This window comes from Ceratotherium simum, chromosome X, assembly GCF_057802395.1.
Source record: "Ceratotherium simum simum isolate JZ-2026a chromosome X, ASM5780239v1, whole genome shotgun sequence".
NCBI classification, from domain to species: Eukaryota; Metazoa; Chordata; class Mammalia; order Perissodactyla; family Rhinocerotidae; genus Ceratotherium; species Ceratotherium simum.
Genome location: NC_141940.1, coordinates 65,080,559 through 65,104,322, shown reverse-complemented (window position 1 = coordinate 65,104,322; position 23,764 = coordinate 65,080,559). Strand labels below are relative to the sequence as shown.

Below are 23,764 nucleotides of genomic sequence, written 5' to 3'. Positions count from 1 at the left end.
ATAAAACTCAGATGCATAGGCATATTTCACACAAAGTGACAGGAGAGATACAATAGATTAGAATAATACTGGTAATTAAGATCAAATTGCCGTAAGTCAATTTAGAAGTTGCATCTGTATTCCCTAAGAAGAGGGCTTCTTGTTGTCTAGTGTATTTTTGTAAATTCAAGAGAGAAAGGTGATACATTGCTTTCTTTTCAACAAAGGAGGGTAAATATGCTTGGTAGTAATTTTTAAAAACAGTGCTTTTAATTTTGAAAACTTTATGGGTTGGTTCCCCTACGAAAGAGCTGGACTTACTGCAGCACATCGCTTATTAGAACAAAAGTAAAGACTGCACATAAATTATTGAGTTAAAAGAAAACAGTATATTAAAATATACCACCTGTATGTATTTCTTAGGAGATGCTAAGTCTTTTTAGCCACAAATGATAACCAGACTATGGCACTTGGTTATATCTGATATCACAATTGTAAATTAGTAAAAATGTTTTTAATGTTGTTTTTATTTAAAAACCTAAAATGTTCTTCATATGTAACTACTTGGTACAAGTAAAATAAAGTACAGTCATCATACCTTTTACAAATATATACACTTACCACCATTAGCAGAATATGATCTATTAACTGGAAAATGTGGAACATTTCCTTCATTAATTAGTCTCAGATCTTGTTCTCTCTGTAGCTCCCTGATTATTCCATCAAGAATGCTCTCATCTTGGTCATTGGTTTGTTGCCCAATTACTTGTTCTACCACCTCACCGTCACCTTAATGAAACCAAAGATACAAAGACACAAAATTACTTACATTTTAGTATACCCTAAATACAGTAAAAACAAGCTTAATCTATAAATTTCCAGACAAGTAAAAAAAAAACAGGATTAAAATGAAAATAGAACATATATTAAACAAAATGTTTTTTAAAGAATTTTTAAATTTTTTTGTATGTCAGCTTGTGTGTGACTTAACCAATGTGCCCAAATTAGACATTATTATGAGGGCCTTCTCATCCTAAAGAATAATTATTAAATTATTAATTTAAAAATGAATTTTTCCATGAAACATTCCAAGCTAAAAGTGAGGAGTAGAGATTTGAGTAAAGTTTGAAGAAGTTCAACCACAGATACCTAAAATGTTTTATATCTTTCTTTCATGAGAATTTCCTTTCTGAAAGAAATCAAAATTATGGTCTTTCAAAGATTGTCTCTTTTTCTTGCTGAGAAAGACTTGCCCTGAGCTAACATCTCTTGCCAATCTTCCTTTATTTATTTATTTATTTTCCTTGAGGAAGATTAGCCCTGAGCTAACATCTGTGCCAATCTCCCTCTACTTTGTATGTGGGTTGCTGCCACAGCATGGCTGACAAGTGGTGTAGGTCTGCACCCGGGATCTGAACCCATGAACCCGGGTGTCCAAAGTGGAGCATGCCAAACCTAAGCACTACGCCATAGGGCTGGCCCCCAAATATTGTCTCTTTTTATAATATCTCATTATATTGATGAGTAGAGAAATTATTTCTTATGATACACTGAAATTCAATGATTACTTCTGAATAAAAACTTTATTTACTTCTATGATCTTTTACTTTCTTAAATATATCTTAGACCTGTTTTTATCTTGTCCTCTACTAATATTAAATGGTATCTGATAGAGTAGCCATATGATCAAGTCTTACAGGAAATGAAGTGTGATGAATTACAGATTTTTTTATTAGATGTTTTTAGTTTTTCTTATTGTTAGTGCAAGTTGATTCTGACTCCTAGTGACCCTGTGTACAGCAGAGCAGAACTCTGTCTAGTCTTTTTTGCACCATCCTCTCATCTTCCAGCCCCACATCAGACAATGTTCTGCTGCTAATCATAGGATTTTCATGGCCAATTTTTTTCAGAAGTGGGTGGACAGGTCCTTCTTCCTAGTATGTCTTAGTCTGGAAGCTCTGCTGAAATCTGTCCACTATGGGTGACCCTGCTGGCATTTGAAACACTGGTGGCATAGCTTTCAGTATCATAGAAACAGGCAGCTGCCACAGTATGATAACCAACAGACGAGTGGTGTGGTTCCCTGATGGGGAAATGAACCTGGAACACACAGTGTGAGCACTGAATCTTAACCACTAGACCAACAGTTTTTAGTTTTGTCTCCTATTTAATATTCATGCTTTTCCCCATGTTTAATAAATATGACATCATCAAAGTAACTATTAGCACACACGTAACACCATCTCATTACTCTACAAACCTTTATGAGACACAACATAAAAAGATGTGCAACATTTCGCTCTATAAAGATCAATTTAAGTCTTAATTTCCTAGTAAGGAAATAAAATTCTGTTTGCAAATCAGTAACTCACTACCTCATACCTGAAAGAAAACCTACAAGTAACAAACTAAAATATAAAGACATTCTGGTGGAGGGGGGTGGAGGTGCAGGTGGAGGAGGCAGTATACAGAAGAAAAATATGCCAACCAGGAGAGTTTCTTTGATAGACAATAGCTTATTTCAATGTCTTATTCTACTATCCTCCCATCATGCATCACACTCATCAGTTCTTCCACAATATCCTTTAAGATTGAGTATTATTTAAACACTCACAACCACCTCCCCAAAACTCAATAATTCTTTGCATTTCAAACATAAGGATGAGTAAATAGTCACTTCCCAGTTTGTGGTTTTTGAAATTTTCTCTTCTTGGGTCCATCAACTATGGACTCTCAAGTTAAAATACCAGTACCATGAGCAGTGATATTTCACCAATTGTAAAAGCTTGACACATTAAAGTTAGTACATTTAATCATTACTAGCAGTCAATACTATAAACAACAGGATCATGCATATGTTCAGGGTTCTAAGGAGGCAGGTCAACACATTCTCTGCTTGAGCATATGCTTATTGGTCCTAATCCATTTATCTGCATCTAGGTGAGATAAACAATGTAAAAGTACTCTGGTAAGGTAAAAAGAACTATGCAACTGAAAATTAATGGAATTATTGGGTAAAATATATTATAAATTACTACAGAGTTTAGCACGAGGCATGTATCATAGAACAGTAGCAAGTAAAATTTTTCGCACAGTTTTAATTTTGGAGGTAACATACCATTAGCCACATATCCCAGCTGTGGTATAAGCTGTTCATCTTTACAATTTTCCCGTCCTGGCACTAGCCTTTGGAATTTTGTGGGATGAGGATTTCCATCAACATCCACCAAGAATGGTGGAGGCATGAGGTGAGGAGCTTGTTGGGTTTGTTCATCCAATACATAGTTGTTAGCATCACGAATAAGAGGTCGATAATCCGTGTGGAAGAACATCTGATCTGGAATCTTTATGACAGATTTTTAGTATTTAACGTGCACAGGGAATTTATAAGCACATATTTTCATTCCTAGAGCACGTGCATTTTGAAAATCAGATAATTTTTGCATTCTCTTATAGCCCTTTATTGTCATATGTTCCCTCTAGGTAGAAGTGAATCACCTAGATCATAATCCTATACTTTCTCCACAAAAATCTTACAATCTGTATTACTTTCTGGCCCTATATCATATTTCTCCTATTAGGATAGGACGAAGTAAAGCAATTAACACAGTAGATAAGTTAGGTATTTTTATTTAAGTTACAAAAATCTTACCAACCTTTGTAACTATTTTTCTTGCTTATTTTTATTCAAATAAGAGTATATTGAGTATAATATAAATGGTGAGACAGGTAAATATCAATCGCATCAAAGACATTCAAAGGTGATACAAGTATTGAGCTAAACTCAATAATTATGAGTTATCTTCCAACTCCAAGATTCTATAATCTATTCCAAATTCACAGCTAATAAAATATAAGGAACCAATTAAGTTAGCTTCCAAAGTATTTTAATAAGATCAATAATAGGCAAAGTAGCCAAGCAAGAAATAAACATTCGGTCACCAGCTGTTTATTCCCAATTTATGATAAGTAGAAGATGCAATCTGGTAATGTTGTTCTCCTACTATACCTGAAAGCCAGTGCAGAGGATATGTTCTAAGCAAAAGGATTTCCTAATGAATTTTTTTATCTATATCACTCTATATCTTAACAGTGATTCACAGTGCCAAGCCTTATGTTCTGGTAGTTGTGAAATGCTTTACCAAGAAAGGTGATTTTCTCATTTTTATCTATTGACACACAACACCCCTTATTAACTGGAAGGCTTCAAATAAAATTGATGAATGATACAATCCAAAATTGCAGTCTACAACAAGAATTAAATATACTAACCTTTTCGTAGTATTTACTGCATCCAAAACCAAAAAGTAGCAAATGTCCATGAGAATCTGTGCAGGCAAAATGGTTTCCATCTGGTGAAAATTTACAGTCAAACACTGCACCATGGCCTTGGCCTTCAATCTGAAATTTAGAGGAGTCACTTTAAGTCATCTTAAGAGGTAATTTTCAAATAATAAGTAGTCAATAGCTTCTGTTTGCTAATATCTTGGATTCTGTGATGCATGAACATTCCAATGTACTCTCTGGCTTCAGAACCTACTGAAACAGTAAAGCACTGAAAGAAATTAGGGAGAATCAAAAGGTAATGGATGGCATCAAACATTACTAGCAATGTCATATCTCAAGAAGTACTAAATAAGTGACTGAGGAGAATAAAAAAAGACCTAAATACAACCAAATTGATAAAGGTGTTATATCAGAAAGTCAAGATATTTTCACATCTTAAATTGTAATGCAAGTAAGGCTTAAAATAACCATCCCAAAATTAAAGCACACAAATCAATTTTACTAACAAAAGACAGAGGGTATTATTAATACTCTGGATCTGTATAAAACCTATAAAAGGGAGCTCAAAGGCCAACAATTTAGAAATGTTTAGTCAGAACTATTCTTCAGAAGGGGACACTAAATACGGAGGATGAGTAGTCCCATCACCATAGGAGGGTGTTCTACCGGGAGAAGAGATAGCTGACCAGATTTTTCCATGGTTTGTATGAAATATATCTTAAGAGTATCCATATCTCCAATTCCATGTTTGCAAAACAAGTTCTTGATTATTAACTAAGCCACATGGTGTTTACCAGAGGCATATATAATATAGTCACTGCTGTGATTGGTAAATTAGGATTATAGTTTAAACACTAACCTTTTTGTGATTTTGGTTAGTGTGAGCTCCAAAATCTTATTAAATTTGAGCTTCTAGAGTTTAGAGCTGGGGACCAGAATTTGGAAAATGCTAACACCACGATAATAGACTTACCCTGAAAGGCATAATTCTCTACTGGCCTTACTCTCAGGTACTGAGGCATTCTCTAAGTTACTGTATAGATTTAAACACAAGCTGACAAGAGGTTCCTTGGTACTAAGTATACTTTTAATTACCAAGCTGTCATATAAGAGAAGTCTGTTTTAATATGAACTAAGCACAGATTTTCCTTACCATGTTAAAATAATTCCGAATTTTGGTCCCCCGGTCAAGGTCCCAAATAAAAATGTTCCCATCATGACCCGCCGAAAGTATGATCCTTTGATCAAATGGATGTGCTTCCAAAACAAATACCTCATCATCATGTCCCTGTGATAAAATCAATATTAAAAATGAAAAGCAACACCGAGTATCTGATTTATTTGGTCAACCCGAAAAGGTGTTTAAAATAATGATAGTCCAAAACAGTTGCAGTTCATTAACCAGGCCCCTGAAGTAGAATTTGTATTTCTAGGACTCTGCTATCTAAAAGGCCAAAGAAAATGTGACAAACAGAATCTTTCATTAACATTCAATTCTGTCACAGTGATAACAGACAAACTTCCATTGTTCTTCACCCAGCACTTTTTTTTTTCCCCAACAAGTGGATTTTAATGAATAATTTTGGTAAAAGCGTTTTTGCACAGATATGTATGTATAAAATACACATAAAAAATGAACAATAACATTCTTTCTCTCCTTAAGTACTTCTTAGAACAGCTGTGACCAAGTTTAACTTGACATATATTTCAGAACTTAAAACCGAAGACACTAACAAATTTTTGCACAATTAAACTTCAGACACATACATTTATTGTCCTAACATTGAAAATACTCCCTTGGCATTTGATTTGTTACTATTATTGGTAGGTTTGCCTTTTAAGTTTTCCTAGGAGAAAAATACAAGAAAGTATCTATCCAGATTACCGATCATTCTTTGAACATTACTTAGGAATAACACGGTCTTAAAACAGCTCAATTTTGAAAAACATTGACAAAATGCTGAGGTGTTATTCTTTTTTTTAATATATATTTTTTTATTTTTTGGTGAGGAAGATTGTCACTGAACTAACATGTGTGCCAATCTTCCTCTATTTCACATGTGCGTGGCTGCCACAGCATGGCTTGACAGCAGTGTGCAGGTCCGCCCCTGAGATCCAAAGCTGCGAACCCCGGGCCACCAAAACAGAGTGGGAACTTAACCAGTATGCCACCGGCCGGCCCCTGAGGTGTTATTCTTATTTTCAGGATCTCCTTTTGAAAAAGAAATGAGCATAAAAAGAGTAATTTTGTCCTAGCATTGGTAGGATACGATATATCTACACTGTTCACAAATTTAACACATAAGAGTATCTGCTTTAAAAGAGATCAACACTAACAGTTAACAAGAAGTAGGGAAGCCAATCTCAGGAGATACCCTCACTCCAGTGTACTTAGTTAGTCCCTCTCTTAGGTTTTACCAGCACATCTCTGAAAAGAGATGCACATCCTAATTTCAGATATTTAACAATGATCCCTTTCCTTATACATATAAAATATGCTTACCTCTTTGACAGCTCCAGTCTTAACTGCAAAGAAAATGTTATTACAAGAACCCAATTCTGGGTGCCTAACTACATTTCGTCATTGTAAGTAGCTATCAATGTTTCTTAAGAGGAGTATTATTGGCATTGTAAGACAATTCTTAGTTGTGTGGGACCATTCCAGACACTGCAGAACATTCAGCATTCATGACCCATTCACTATTTTTTTTTAAATTTTTAATTAACTTATTTTTTTATTGCAGTAACACTGGTTTGTAACATTGTATAAATATCAAGCACTGTCTATTGCTGGTATTCAAATTGTATTTTGGGAGGCCCCACGATATATTCAAACAACAAAGTATAATGGCTCTGCCTTTTATCTGCTTTATATTTGAAGGTTTCATCTAATATGCTATCTGAAAAATGGATTTGCCGCTAAAAAAAAATAAGTTTTAAAACCAATGCTTTATGCAAATGTTTCCCTTTCAATAAATCAATGAATACCAGTATATAGACACCTTAGATCAGGAGTTTTCAAACTGTAGCCTGCCAGCCAAATCCGGCTCCCAGACATTTTTGTACACACAGCCTGTGAGCTAAAAATTGTTTTTACATTTTTAAAAGGCTGTAAAAAACAAAGAATATGCAACAGAGACCACATGTGGCCTGCAAAGCTAAAATATTTACTATCTGGTCTCTTAAAGACCAAGTTTGCTGACACCTGAGTAAGATCATTGTTGATTTTCCTTAACTCCTGGCTAGAGAGTACATGATTAACAAACAGGTGCCAAGTCTTAGAAAAGCATACAGGACATTCTGAAGTCGCATTTCACTTAGGAACACATCAGCATATTACACATTAGGAGCTTCTACAATTGATCATATATTGTGAACCTAAAAAGTGCATTTTATCCCAAATCATTGCATAAAAAAATGGAATATTGGCGTATCTTACCTTATTACCATTATGGACAAAAATATAGCTTATTAAAAAATAACTGCAGACTGGCTCAAAATGTAAAATGTTAAAATTAGTAGGTAAAATCCCATTACAATAAATACCATAACAACTGCAAGTTTATCAAAACTTTTTCCCCAGTGACTACTAAAAAAATTCTCTTTGTTATAACAAAAGCACTTGCTGAATAATCAATGATATAGTAAATATCTTCTCAGATTCCTAACCAAAAAACAATAACATTACTTTATGAAACTCAAATGATAATGATACAACTACTTAAGTGTACACTGGGAAAGACATGCTTCTAAATAGGGGATTTTATTTTTTTGGTCACATGCCTTAAGATAGGACATAGTCATTGGATCATGGAGAATAAAACCTAGCCAAATTCAGTAATGTCTTATGATTTATCATCTGCCCTGTTTTTATTTATTAAGCGCACCTCTATTTCCAGCATAGCCACCCAAATCTAAATTATCATCATGGCCCATCCTACCATAGACTCCTACAGCATCCTAGAGTCATTCTTATCTCCATTCTAATCTGTTCTCTCTACTCTGTCATCAGAATTATAAGGTTATTTTTTAAAAAGCAAAATTCACCTGTCATTCCTTTGCTTTTAAACCCTTTAATGGTTTCCTATTGGTCTTAAGATAGATCCTAGAAGACCTTGAATAGTTTGGCCCTGTCCATTTCTTGAGTCCTATCTGGTGATACTCTTTTTGCTCTCTGTGCTCTAGACAAAAACTGGCTTTCTTTCACTTGATCTTAGCCAAAAGGCCGAGAAGTGATGTAAATTGGCTTTCTTTCAACTCCCTTCTACCTCAAGACCTTTGTATACGCTCTTCCCTCTTCCTGGAAGAACCTCCCAACCTCCTCACATATGTAATTTACCAAATATTAATTGATCCTCTACCATGTTGAGACAGAAAATAAACAAACAAGAAAATATCAGGTCATGATAAACACTATGATGAAAATAAAGCAAGGTGATGTAATAAGACAGACTGAGAGGCTATCTAGATTGTTTGATCAGGGAAGGCCTTGCCAAGGAGGTGACATTTAGGCTGAGACCTGGGTAATTTCTACTTATCTTTCAAATCTTAACCTAAAGTTCACTTCCTATGACCCTCGCAGACCAGGTTTTGTCACCTTGTTAGAAATTTGCAATGTATTTTGCATGTTTCTTCCTTAGAATTTATTTAACTATTTTTTTTTCCTCTCAATAGGCTATAAACTTCAGGAGAACAAGCACTCTTTAATTTACCATTTATTCCTAACACCAAGCTCAGTGGCTGGCACAGAGTAGATGCTCAATAAGTATTTGCTGAATGGAAGAACTTTACACCCCACTAAGACACTGATATACAAATTGTTAGAACAGAATATATAAGTTCTATACCCAAACTAAGTAGATTTGACTGTTACAAGGACCAAAAATAGCCTGTTCTAAAATTTTTTCATTGAAGACATGAAATTCACTGAAAACTGATGACCCATGAGTCAGCCCATGGGAAGAGTGTCACTAAAAACAACTCTAAGTTAAGGTACTTATTAAAAGATAATTTTACATGGATTTATAAAACCAACGGCTACATGGTCTTTGAAATTGTGATTTTTAGAGATATAGACTTGTGTTGTCTAACACTGTAGCTGCTAGCCACGTGTGACTATTAAGCGTTTGAAATGTGGCTAGTGTGTATTGAGATATTCTGTAACTGTAAAATACAAACCAGGTTTCAAAGGTTTAGTATGAAAAAAATGCAAAATATTTCATTAAGAATTTTTTAGAAGTTTCATAGTTTCAGGTCTTACATTCAAGTCTTTAATCCATTTGGAGTTAATTTTTGTGCATGGTGTAAGGTAAGGGTCTACTTTCATTTTTTTGCATGTGGCTATCCAGTTTTACCATATTATCCAGCTATTCCACTGTTGGGTATTTATCCAAAGAACTTGAAAACACCAATTTGCAAAGGTACATGCACCCCTGTGTTCATTGCAGCGTTATTCACAATAGCCAAGACTTGGAAGCAACCTAAGTGCCCATCAAGGGACGAATGGATAAAGAAGATGTGGTATATATACACAATGGAATACTACTCAGCCATAAGAAACGATGAAATCCAGCCATTTGTGACAACATGGATGGACACTGAGGATATAATGCAAAGTGAAATAAGTCAGAGGGAGAAGGTCAAATACCGTATGATTTCCTTCATTAAGTAGTAGATAATAACAACAATAAACAAACACATAGGGACAGAGATTGGATTGGTGGTTACCAGAGGGGAAGGGGGGAGGGAGGAGGGTGAAAGGGATAATTCAGTACATGTGTGTGGTGATGGGTTGTAATTAGTATTTTGGTGGTGAACATGATGTAGTCCGTGCAGAAATAGAAGTACAATGATGTACACCTGAAATTTTTACAATGTTATAAACCAATGTTACTGCAATAAACAAAAAATAAAAAAAAAAGAATTTTTTTATATTAATTACATGTTGAAATGTTACTATGTTGGATATATTGGGTTAAATAAAATATACTATTAAAATTAATTTCACCTATTGTGTTTTACTTTTTTATTGTGGATACTAGAAAAATTAATATTATATATGTGGCTCACACTTCTATTGGAGTGTGCTGACACAGACAAATATTTCCTAATAAAGAATCAAGCAAACAGTATTTTTTTTCCCACATATATTAATAGAAACTTATATCAGGGAATAGGGAAAGCCAGAACAAAGTAAGGATTGGTTTAACAGATAAAACGAAGAATCCAAAATTCCACTAATGCAACCTTAGGGTTTTATCTAGGAAAGAGGACTTGTGGGGGATATGAAAGATAAATGGGAAATCCTCCCAAAATTAAACAAATCTTTAGAAACCTCAGAGGCCTTAGATAAGATTATCTGACACAGGAGTCAAATAAGGATGATACCATGGTATACTACAAAGAGAATTGAGTCATGAGAATTGGTTTCTAATCCCTATCATTTACTACTATGTAAACCATAGGGCAATCACTTGGCCCTTCTCCTTAAAGTACTTATGAATTGATAATTGAAGGAGATAGGAAATAAGGCTTTTAAGGTAACCTGAAGTCAACCTATACCATGATAAACTGAACAACATCAACCCTATCTATGTGACTTCTGTTATTCATCCCATCAACTTTTCATACCACAAATACTGCAGCCTTTTACTATGACAAATACATTTTTTAAAAGAAAGAGAAAAGACACCTTTTTCTCCTACTTCTTCCTCTTACTTCTACTTCTGGCGTAAACTAATCCCTGAAAGTAGAATATACAGGATACCCATCAAAATAAAGTTAGCTTTACTCCTAAAACAATAACAACAAAAAATCCCAACTCATGGTAAAAACAAAATATCTTATATACCCTTAACTGCATACGATAACACAACAGATAAATAAATATCAGACCTGGAAAGGCTCTTCAAAGGTTTGTACCTGTTTTTAGCAGCTATACCATGTGTCATTCCTATTTTGCAGATATGTCAACAGAGGTACCTGAAATAATTACCCCACCAAGGGACAGTAAGTCATAGAAAGTAACCTAGAACTTAAATTTCCTGTCTTCTAGAATAAGGCACTTTTTGACCATTTTAATTATTCTAAAAATAGAATACTTACAGATAAAGTATGAAGAAGTTGCCCTGTGATAGAATTCCATACTTTCAAAAGGAAATTGTTCACTGCAGTAATAACTGTGGTGTCATAGCGATCCCAGGCCACCATAGTCACCTTAAGTTTAGTGACCTTGTCTTCTCCAGATGGCAAATTATTCCTAAAGGAAATAATTTCCAATATTCATATATTGCATATTTTTAACAAAGGTACATCTGAAACAGCAAATTATGACAAAAATCTCTCCAGGAGCATGCAACTTTTTAGATAAAAAAAATTCTAAACTATACTTTTAAGTATTCACAAAATAAAATAATAAAAAGTACCTATATCAGTACCCATAAGTTTATCTTAGGGAGAAAAACAGACAAAATGACAAAAATTTCATAGTTAGTTACACAAGAACAAGAAAAAAAGGGAAACTAGAAAGAAATCTACAAGTATCTTGAAAAACAAAATACAAAGTAATGTGGTTACCAGAAAATATGAAAAAATATATAATGGACACTTTATTCCCTTCAATATCAAAAATTTTGAAACTAATAGATCTTGTAATAGAACAGTAAGAAATTTAGTAACTTTTCATTTAATTGAATATGACATTATCAGTAGCTGGCTATGACTACAAAGTCAGTTCTATATTGTTGTTAATGGGAAGATAATTAATTTCAGGGTCATACCCTAAAGAAACTATAGTGTCCCAACGAGGTAACTATATATCTTCCAATCAAGAGTGAAGATGATTACACAGAATGCTGATTAAGTGTACTTACAGTATTAAGCAGTTATGCTACCAATATGCTCAGTAAATTAGAAAAATGGTTAAACATATGATGACATTTAATAGGGACAGCCCTCAAAGTAGAAAGTAGTACAGACAAATATAAAAAATGACCTATAGAAAACCAAGGCAGGGAATGACTCTATGGGCATTAGTAGAGCTCAGAGATCTTTGGGTCACAAGAGATCAGAATTTTGAATGAATCAGCAATGTTCCTATCATCCAGTCTGTCAATCGACAGCGAAAGGCAATTTACTTAGAGACTAAATACAGAGGCAAACATCACATCTACCAATTAACTCCAAACGATTTACTAATCTAAAGATATTTTATTTTCATTATTAAATACAATATAATAAAGTAAAAGATACTATACCATATGGGAACCACTGAAATATCTAGCATCCAATCTTACCCAGTCATTTTAGTAGCCATATCTAGCACTATACTCTTCCATTCTTGTTGCTGATACTGCCAAATTCTTGCTGTTCCATCTCTACTTCCACTAACAAATCTTAAACTGCAAAGAAACAGTTAAAATATACTTATTACTTTCCTCCAAAATGAAAATTACTTTTTTTCTAATTATAAAAAGTAGTATGTTCATCCTCATCCACTACTGGGGGGAATTAAAATGGTACACTTTAGAAAATAGTTTGGCAGTCCCTCAAAATGATAAACAGAGTTACCATGACTCAGCAATTCTATTCTTCGATATATACCCAAGAGAAAAAAACAAAAACTTCTACAGAAATGTTCGTGGCATTATTCATAAGTCAAAAAGTGGTAACAATCCAATTGTCCAATAACCGATAAATGGATAAACAAATTGTGGTATATTCATACAATCGAATATTATTCAGCAATAAAAAGAAATGAAATAGGGGCCGCCCCATGGCTTAGGGGTTAAGTGCGCGCGATCCACTACTGGCGGCCCAGGGTTCGGATCCCGGGCGCACACCGACACACCACTTCTCCGGCCATGCTGAGGCCTCGTCCCACATACAGCAACTAGAAGGATGCGCAACTATGACATACAACTATCTACTGGGGCTTTGGGGGGGGAAAAAAAAAAAGGAGGAGGATTGGCAATAGATGTTAGCTCAGAGCCAGTCTTCCTCAGCAAAAAGAGGAGAATTAGAACAGATGTTAGCTCAGGGCTGATCTTCCTCAAAAAAAAAAAAAATAAAATAAAAAAAAAAAAGAAATGAAATGATGATACATGCTGCAACACGGATGAATCTTGTAAACATTATGATAAGTGAAAGAAGTCAGTCACAAAAGACCACATATTATATGATTCCACTTATATGAAATGTCCAGAATAAGTAAAAAATCTATAAAGACAAAAAAATGGATTTAATGGTTGCCGAGAGCTGAGGCAGGAGCGTAAAAAGATTGGGGACTGAGAGCTGAACTGTATGGGATTTCTTTTGGGGGGTGATGAAATGTTCTAAAATTGATTGTGGTAAAGGTTGTAAAACCCTACGAATATACTAAAAAACACTGAATTTTATGTTATGTGGATTATATCTCAATAAAATTGCTATAAAAAATACATTCATTCACCCATAATTCTATCACTGTTCATACTTTAGTTTCTATTCTTGCAGACTTTATTAAAAACATATACAGTTATATCTTTCCACCTACAGGAAATAGAATTATACTACATAGAACATTTTATAATATTTTTCCCTAACTTAAGTGTATTTTATAGATACATTTCTATGTTTACAAATATAAAACTACCATCACCTTTAGTAAGTGTTCAACTATATGGATGTATCAAAATTTAATCAACAACCTGATGATGAATATTCATACTGTTTCCAATTTTCATCATTATAAATAATGTTGTGATGCCTATCTCTATACACACCTTTGTACAACCTTATATATATCTTTGCTGAGCCAAAGGGGAGGCACATTTTTAAAGCTTTATCTGATACATGCTGCCAAATTATTTCCCTGAAAAGTATTTTTTTTTAATGATCTACAATCTCATCAAAAGTGGTGTAGAGTGTCCATTTTCCCTAAGCCCGTGGCAATATTGTGTGTTATTCTTCATTATCTTGTCATTATGAAAGAAAAAACTTCTTAACTGTTATTCTAAATTGCATTTCTTTGATAATTAGTAAAACTGGGCATCTTTTGATATGTTTATTGGCCACATAACTAATTAAGATAAAATAATGATTCCCCTTTAAGGAAAAAGACAAGGAATTAAAAAATTCAGATTCTTCTAGCATGAAAAGAATCATAGCTGTACAAACCTTTAAATGTATAACTCAGTATAGCACAATAAACCAACCTTAAAAATTATTTAAAGGTTTTTTCATTCCTAATATAAACGTCATTCTTTGTGGACCATCACTATTTACTCTTGCATTTAACAAAGATGAACAAATTCATCACAGTAATCACCCACTGTCCGAAAAATATTTTAAAATAAAACATGGTCATCCACATAAAGTCTTTATAGACATATATGGATACAAATTTATGCTAAGTGGTTAAATTTTTAAGTCTATTCTAGGTCAATTTTCAGGCCAGAGTAGATTATCACCTTTTTGGGATCAGACATTTGGGAGGGTATACAAATACCTGTATATAATTTCTGAGTTTAAAGACATAGGAAATATGTATCATGAATAGTAGAAACAATAAGTGATACAGATATTCAGAGGAAGACAAGATAGCTAAAATCTGGAGCAGTCAGGAAAGGCTTCAGGTGGACATAAACCTTAAAAGGAAGATAGGACGAAGAGATCCAGGAGGGAGAGTGAAAATAGACTGACGGACAGTGGAAGGGACAGAAAGGATGTAGGAAGGAAAGAGAAGGAGTGAAGGGAAGGAAGGGGATGATATTTCTGGGTAAGAATGGTGTAAGGTAAAGTATAAGCAAAGGAACATATGAAAGAATATATATGGGATATAACAGGAATGATGATTAAATCAATTAGACTGAATCTATATATGGGGAATAGTAGATGAGAAAAAAATGTAGTTCTAAGCCAAGTTGCTAGAGAGTTCTGAATGCCAGACTAAGACATTTGAATTCTATTCTACAGACAAAGAGAAAACACTCAAGATTTCTGAACAGAGCAATGCTGAGCTGGCAGAGATGGACAGGATATATTTAGAAGGGAGAAGAAAACTGAGGGCAATGGGTCAAATGATGGAATCCTTGACTAAGGTGGGTGATAACAGAAATGGAAAAAGCAAAATAAACAAAAAAGAAATCATTCAGAAAGGAAGAACTGATAGACTATGCCTACTACTTGGATGGGAGTTTAGAAGAGATGGGGTGAGGATGTCATCAAAGATAGACAAGAGCTTTCAGCCTAAATGACTAGATAGAAATAAAGTATCTATAGTAGGGGCCAGCCCCGTGGCATAGTGGTTAAGTTCACGCACTCCACTGCTGGCGGCCCGGGGTTCAGATCCCAGGCACACACCAATACACCGCTTGTCAGGCCAGGCTGTGGTGGCATCCCATATAAAGTGGAGGAAGATGGGCACAGATGTTAGCCCAGGGCCAGTCTTCCTCAGCAAAAAGAGGAAGATTGGTATGGACGTTAGCTCAGGGCTGATCTTCCTCACAGAAGAAAAAAAAAAACGTATCTATAGTAGAGTTTGCTACTTCTGAGGGAACAGAGGTAAAATATGTCACGTAGTTGTTTACACAGATATGTAGTACATAGTTACCTGTCTCCATTGTTACAGAATTGAACAGCAACAACTTTGTCCTAAGAGATGAAACAATAGATTTTTGGTTAGAATTAATTTATTTTTAAAATTAATAAAGTACTCTTCCCCTCATATTCATGTGCAAAAGCATCATGGAGCAGATTTTTAATACTATAATTTTCTTTAAAAAACCTCTGATTTTCTTAAAAAAATTAATGAAGGTTGAAACAATTCATTAACTAAGGAGGAATACTTTATCAGCAGTAATTTGAGACAAACCAGACATAAGCAAACCTGTTTCTAAACCATAATCTCAAGAGACAGATAGTTCTGAATAGGTATTAGTTTATTACGTCCCCCATAACAAGGCAGCACACTAATCTAAAATGCCACCTTAAAATAATTGATTTAAAAGTAGTTGAATTAAATTTCCCAACTTAACTTTTTTTTTTAATTTCAGAAAACAAATCAATCATTTCCTGTTTCTTACATGGTTTATTTAATTATTTTACAATGGATTCATCTGACAGTCTTTAGGTACTGTTTAGATACTGCTGTTTGAATATTCTTTTATATTGAACAATACTTTGACAAATATAATGTGTATTATAGTGATGAGAAGATTAAAGTGTAGGCCAAAATGTGTTTTCCTTCTCTTTATTCCTTGATAATAAGGCTAAAATGTATCCCCAAATGCTGTACACATTTTCACAAACCACTCAATAATTGAACTACATTTGAACTTAATTTTTAATAAAAAGCTCAGATACTTTGTATTTAATTATTTTTCATTTTTAAAAATTATTAAACTGTCTTCATATGTATGTGTGATTCATACTGTTCCATGATTTCACTGTAGTATTTATCTGACAGATTCTGGATTCTCACTGCCAGTTGTAATAATTGGTTTTAGATGTTCTGAAAAGATATCTTATTTTCAATGACTAACAAGCCACCACTGATTTCTTTTTTTTTTTGAGGAAGACCAGCCCTGAGCTAACATCCGACGCCAATCGTCCTCTTTTTGCTGAGGAAGATTGGCCCTGAGCTAACATCTGTGCCCATCTCCCTCTGATTTATATAGGACGCTGCCACAACATGGCCTGACAAGCAATGCGTTGGCGCGCGCCAGGGTTCCGAACGAACCTGCAAACCCAGGGAGGCCAAAGTGGAGCGCGTGCACCTAACCGCTGCGCCACCGGGCCAGCCCAAGCCGCCACTGATTTCAACAGAGAATGTTTACGTTTTCTGACATTTTTTGCTTAGCTGGGCACCTGCAAAAAAACTCTGCTAATCAATTTTTCTTCATATTTTCCCCCCTCAATTCTTTCTCATCCATTTATTGCCTATTTCTCTCTCAGCTCTCAATAAACTTGACTGCACTTGTATACACACCCTGCTTGAGTGGTAACTGTAAAGATGCCTCTTTTGCATGCTCTAGAATAACAGGATTTCTCCCACTGGATAGTCTCAGATTGATATCTTTATATATTTCTAAGTTTTTCCTTTCACAATTTACATAATATTCCAGGATGTTAGTATCTAAGAGTAAGTAATACCAAGGTGAGAGCTCAGCTTGGTTCAGTAACTCTTCATAAGGAGATTGTCCAATTCTGTTTATACGACAGGACAAAAAGCAGAAGGCTGTTTCCAAAAGCTCAAGGAGAAGGTTTCCAACAGAGGTCTTTTGTACTACAAATTTCAGGAACATGATTGATTCTACATCTCACAAAGCATCTTTTTATAAAGGTCATCTTTCAGGGAAACTGGGTGTGTTTTATTGATGTGCACTAATACTATTCCAAATGAGGTGTCAACAGTAGTAAGAACAGTAGCATTAAGACTTGCAAAGCTGAGTGCATTCAAATGCTAACTATACAGCTTTGACAAGGAGGCATGTGAGATGTACAGTGAGCTGAAAGAGTAATATTGCTGTATTCCACAGTAAATAATTATCTGGAGAAGAAGGTAAGGAAAGAAAGAGGAGGAAGAGATGAAAGGTACACAAGGATATGAATAAACAATAGTGGCTCCAAGCTTCCTAAAAAAGCCACAGGGAAGTGGAGATAGCTTGAGAGGAAAAGTGCTAGTCACCAATGACTATCACCCCAGGCATAAAGCTGTTCCCTGTATGGAAGGCTGTTATTGATAACTAAGTGGGATTAGATTTCAGCAGTCTTTGATGGCATTCTGAAAACAATCACACTAAGATCAACAAGCTAAATTCAGTAAAAAGAACTTTTTTCCTAAGGCATAATTAATACATCTTTTAATAAGTGTGTAGATTTTAAAGTAACAAACAGCTTATATAATTAATAAAATACAGCAGGCTAAAAGAGGATTTTCATAAACTATTACTGTAATATATACATTTTTCTTTTTTCATATAGTCAAATAGAACTTGTCTTAAATACTATAAACATACCAAATCTAGAATTTCACTCTGATCTTCATTACTAAAGAGACATATTACCATATGGGGTTCAGCACTAATCTATATTAAATTAGGGTACAGATCAGAAAAGAAGAAATAAAACCAATTTTCCAGGGGTGTTATATAAGAAAGCAATATATTTAAGTTTCTCATTTTGCTCTTACCGTATGTGACTCTAATTCAGCAATTTTCTCAGGGATCTCAGAACCCAAATAATAGATTCTGATCACATGGTCAGTGCTACCTGTTGTAATGAACATACCACCTGGAGGATTAAAAAACAAACTTTGTACCAAGGAACATTAAAAATCCTCTGATTGCTTCTTTAGCTACCTTATATTAATAAAAAGCCTTCAAGAAGCACAAGGTTATCTTCTAATCATTAAAGACATACTAACATTTCAGAGAAAAATAAGTAAAATTCAAGAAAAGCAAGAGAAATATTTAAAGAAGAACTATATCATTCACCCAACAAAAATCCACCAACTATACATTAAATACAGGCATTTAGATCATAAACATTAAAGGTTACAGACTTGAAGAATATCATTTCTTTTTATTTTATGTAAAAACATAATGTTTCAAAATTATTTATAAAATGACCTATATCTACTATATCTATAGTTCTTTTTATAGTGGCTACAGTGGTTAAGTGTAAAAACTCAACTGCTTCTGGGATGATGAAAAAATTTTAGAGATAGATGATGGTAATGTATGCAGGACAATGTGAATATACTTACTGCCACAGAACTGTACATTAAAAATGGTTATTAAAATGGTAAATATTATGTTATACTTTACCACAATAAAAAACAAAAGAAAAGCTTAACTAGTGTACGATTCTCAGCACTAGAAAAGCACTGTTTACACATTGTAGAAGTGTCTTCTATATGGAGACACAGTAAACTCTGAAAAGTCAGGGCAGGGTTTTAATGAATTGGGGGGGTGCTATACTTTTTACCAACTAAATTCTGCATTATATAAAAACATATTAATTATAAATAAGAAAAAGAACTCAAAAGCTATTACATGTTAATTAAAGTCCACAAGGGTCCATCTATTGTAACCTATGGTTCACATTTTTGGTATGCTTCCATTAATACTCAAAGATATGCATTTTTTTCTCCACAAAATTGAAAAATATATCTTTTACAACTGGATCATTCAATATTTTGAGTATTCAAAACACTCCATTTTTACACATACCAGAACTGAAAGATGAACAAGATATCTGAACTCCTGGTCTGGATCTCTCAGTAAATTTCACTGGGCGATCTCTAAGAGAAAAGTAAGATGTTTTTATTTTTCATCATGTTCATTTAATAATTTTTATTTATTTATTTTTTCCCCAAAGCCCAAGTAGATAGTTGTACGTCACAGCTGCACATTCTTCTAGTTGCTGTATGTGGGACGCGGCCTCAGCATGGCCGGAGAAGCAGCGTGTCAGTGCGCACCCGGGATCCGAACGCGGGCCGCCAGCAGCGGAGCGCGCGCACCTAACCGCCAAGCCACGGGGCCGGCCCAATCATGTTCATTTAATATGCAAGAATTTTAGCACACTGCTGGATGTTGACAGATTTACCACCAATATTATAGAAACCACAAATTGAAGTGGTCAATAAGTACTATTCTTATCATTCAGGTTAAAAACACATTTAACCTTGCAAATATACTTTATGATATCAGCATTATTATTCTAGCTTTACAGACAAATTACCATGTCACTTACTACTACCATTAAGAGAAGTTCAAAGTCGTCTTACAGGAGTAAGAAATGAAACAAATATTCCTTACTAAAATTTTGTGTATAAATTAAAGAGTCTCTTTAACATTGGCTTCATAAAAATTTTATTTTAAAATCTCTAACATCAAAGTGAAGTAGGTTGGATGTATATATACACACCAAGACACATACATTTATATACTTAAATACATGGACTATTAAGAATCTCTCAGGGCAATAAGGAAAAGTGAACATGCTTGATTTTTCACAGAATTTCTAACCCAATTCTAAACTTACCTAAACTTCATTGTTTTTACATGCCATTGCCAGAAACAGATTGTTCCATCAGCACCAGTAGAAGTGAGGTATCTGGTTGTGCCTTTAGTTGATGGACAAAACTAAAAATAAAAAGAAATTCTAAATTCAAATAGAAAGTTTTCATGTTGAAATTTATTTTAAACATAGCATGTTCTAAAATTATAATCACTTTAACAAATACAGTTTAAACAAATTCACTTAAGAATTTCAGTTTCAAGAAATTAGTTATTTAAATTTCTTAGATTAATGAATGCCTTAGAAAAATTTAGAATATCAAAAAACTGTAAAAAAAAAAAAAAAAGTCAGTCATTGAATTTAGGATAAAATACTTTAGTCCTAAAAAAAATTATTTTAAAATTATTCAACATCAAACTTTAAGATTATTATTTCACTACTTTTAATGAAGATAAAACAAAGTCATTACTAGTTAAACCATTACAAATCTGGTAAATATATACTTATACAGCAACAATTATGGAATTTTTATAGTTCATATGAATAGGGCATTAGAATTAAATCTAAAATCAATGATTAAGAAGTTAAAATCTAAGCATTTGGGTTTTAATATTTTACTTCAAACTTCAACTTCAATGAAGTATGATATCAATTTTGTCCATTTTAAATTTAAATAATTTTCATTTGTTTTAATGAATAATGTAAAATAGGTCAAATCTCTGTATCATTGTAGAAAAAATAGATTAAAAAATATACTTAAGTTGCCAATTTAAAGGATGACTACTACCCTAAATGGACCATGGATGGCCTCTATCATGTAGAATTCTCAGGCTCAGACTCTCTGTATTTTACATGTCGTCAGAAGAGAGTCACACAGAAGAGAAGAGCCACTGGGCTCCTGATGCCTGGGACACAGGAAAAAGTGGAAAATCAAACCAGGCTCTCTAGCATGCCTATGAGTTTTAAAAATCCCAAACAGAGATAATGAGCACCTTCCATTTAGATGAAGATTAAGGATCAAGATGTATAGGATTTGAATACATTTTGAACTCAAATCAAAAGAAAATGTTCATTGTAGATACTAGAAGTCATTTATTTAGATTTCTTGTTTGGAAGTACTGAACTTCTAAAGACTACAGAGTTTAAATCAAACAAAAATTACCAATTAATATTATCCATTATTAGTTGACGTATAGTAAAGAAACCAGTACTCAGAAACCAGGCCTATATTTTCATTTCTAAGATACAGAAGCTTGCATTAGAAAGCTTAATCCACAATCTACAGCAGGAGTCTGCAAATTACGGCCCACATGCCAAATCCAGCTTGCTGCCTATAAATAAAGTTTCGGTAAATAAAGTTTTATCGGAACACAGTCACCTTACACTGTCTATAGCTGCTTCTGCACTGTAACAACAGAGTTAAGTAGCTGTAAGAGGCACCACATGGCCTGCAAAGCTTAAAATATTTACTATCTGGCCCATAAATTTGCTGATCTCTGATCTATGGGAATGAGACAATTAAATACGAAATAGTATAATTTAATTAAGTTTAAAGAAATACTAAAACCTTTATTATCCCCATTCTATTTAAACTGATTCATCAATCACAAAGGGGGATTGGTCCTATTAACCTACCTTAATTGGATTATCTTTTATTTTATTTTTTTTTTTTTGTGAGGAGATCAGCTCTGTGCTAACATCTGCCAATCCTCCTCTTTTTTTGCTGAGGAAGACTGGCCCTGGGCTAACATCGTGCCCATCTTCCTCCACTTTATATGGGATGCCGCCACAGCATGGCTTGACAAGCAGTGCGTCGGTGCACGCCCGGGATCCGAACCGGCGAACCCCGGGCCACCGCAGTGGAGCGTGCGCACTTAACCGCTTGCGCCACCGGGCCGGCCCCTGGATTGTCTTTAAATGAGAAATCATATTAGAGACTATAAAAATAAAAACACTATATATATGTACATTTCTGAATACAAATTAATACATACTTATTGAAGAAAATTTCGGACATACAGAAAAACAGAATAAAAGCTACTTATAATCCCACCACCCAGAGGCAACCACTATTAACATCATACCATTTTAACTCAATTTTGTTAAAAAAAAGAAAGAAGGAAACTGGAAGGATAATACACCATGATGTTAATAGAGACAGTCAAGTAGCAAAGAATAAATAAAGGATACAGAATTCATACTAAATGGTGATCATTACTACGGACAAAAATGAAACTAAATAGAGATACAGAGTGCTGTTGAGAGGGACAATTTACAATTTTAGAGTGGTAAGGTGGTCAAAGAAGGGCTCCCTGAGAAAGTGACATTTGCACAAAGAATTTAAAAAGTGAGGGAATAAGCCATATGGAAGACCATTCCAAAGACATGAAACAGCAAGAGCAAAGGCAAGAATGTAGCTAGAGTGGTCTAAAAAAGTAGAGTGGATAGCAGCTAAAGTAGAACCAAAACAGGAAATAAGTAGTAGGAGATGAGGTCAAAGAACGCAAAGGGCTGAGAATGTAAGGCCTTGTGGGTCATATAAAGACTTCAGCTTTAACTCTGAGTTTGGAAGTTACTGAGGTTCTGAGCTCCAGTGACATGATTTAACTTCCATTTTAAAATCAACCAGGCTGCCCTGTAGAGCCTAGACTAGGGCAGGAGAGAGGGAAGAGAAGAAGCAGGAAGATCAGTTAGAAGTCTATTTTAATAATCTAGATCACAGATGATAGTGGTTTGAAATAGGGTAGTAATGTTGGAGGTCATGAGAATTTGTCAGATTCTGAATATATTCTGAGGTTAAAGCCAACATGATTGCTAACAAGTTAGATATGAGATATAAGAGAAAGAAAAAAGTCAGGGATGACTACTCTGAGCAAGTGGAAGGATGAAACTGCCATTTGTTTAGATGAAAAAAGCTTTGGGAGGAGCAGATCTGAGGAGGGAAGATAGGAGTTCAATGTTGAATATGTTGAGTTTGACATGCCTAGTAGATATTCATGTGATGATACCAAGTGGGTAGTTGAATATACAAGTATGGAACTAAAAGATAGGTCCTAAGATGAAAATATAAGTTTGAGACTCATCAGCCTACAGATGAAATTCAAAGCCATGAGACTTGATGAGATCACTAAGGGAAATAATGTGATCGAGAAGAGGTCCATGTATGTATTTCTAGGGTGCTCCCACATGTAATTGAAATGAGATAGAAACTAGCAAATGAAACTATAAATGAGCCAAACAGTATCATAAACATTTTCGACTATAAACAGTCATTTATTTTTATGTTGTATGAGAGTATCTCCAAATTCTAGAAATTATCTGTCAGACAGGATGGTGGGAACACAAGTAACCCAAAACAAAATCCATAAAATAATTTCAACTGATCAGAAACTCTGACATGAAATTTTTCAAATCCAATATACATTGAACCCAATTCTTGCTGGCTCCTCATAAACAGGTGATATATTATTTAAATAACACAGAAAAATTGACTGGC

At 34.2% G+C, this 23,764-nt stretch overlaps 1 protein-coding gene across 2 annotated transcripts in view; it reads right to left on the bottom strand.

Moving 5' to 3' along the window:
• Positions 1 to 23,764, bottom strand: part of BRWD3 (bromodomain and WD repeat domain containing 3) — a 136,173-nt gene that overhangs the window by 53,928 nt on the left and 58,481 nt on the right. For both annotated transcript variants that reach the window (XM_004442078.3, XM_087426513.1), the window contains exons 9-18: positions 20,293 to 20,393; positions 19,479 to 19,549; positions 18,437 to 18,537; positions 15,857 to 15,897; positions 12,561 to 12,665; positions 11,371 to 11,524; positions 5,420 to 5,554; positions 4,252 to 4,380; positions 3,098 to 3,323; positions 601 to 768 (exon numbers count right to left, since the gene is read on the bottom strand). In XM_004442078.3, the coding sequence (XP_004442135.1) occupies positions 601 to 768; positions 3,098 to 3,323; positions 4,252 to 4,380; positions 5,420 to 5,554; positions 11,371 to 11,524; positions 12,561 to 12,665; positions 15,857 to 15,897; positions 18,437 to 18,537; positions 19,479 to 19,549; positions 20,293 to 20,393 (1,231 nt within the window). The remainder of the gene's footprint in view (positions 1 to 600; positions 769 to 3,097; positions 3,324 to 4,251; positions 4,381 to 5,419; positions 5,555 to 11,370; positions 11,525 to 12,560; positions 12,666 to 15,856; positions 15,898 to 18,436; positions 18,538 to 19,478; positions 19,550 to 20,292; positions 20,394 to 23,764) is intronic.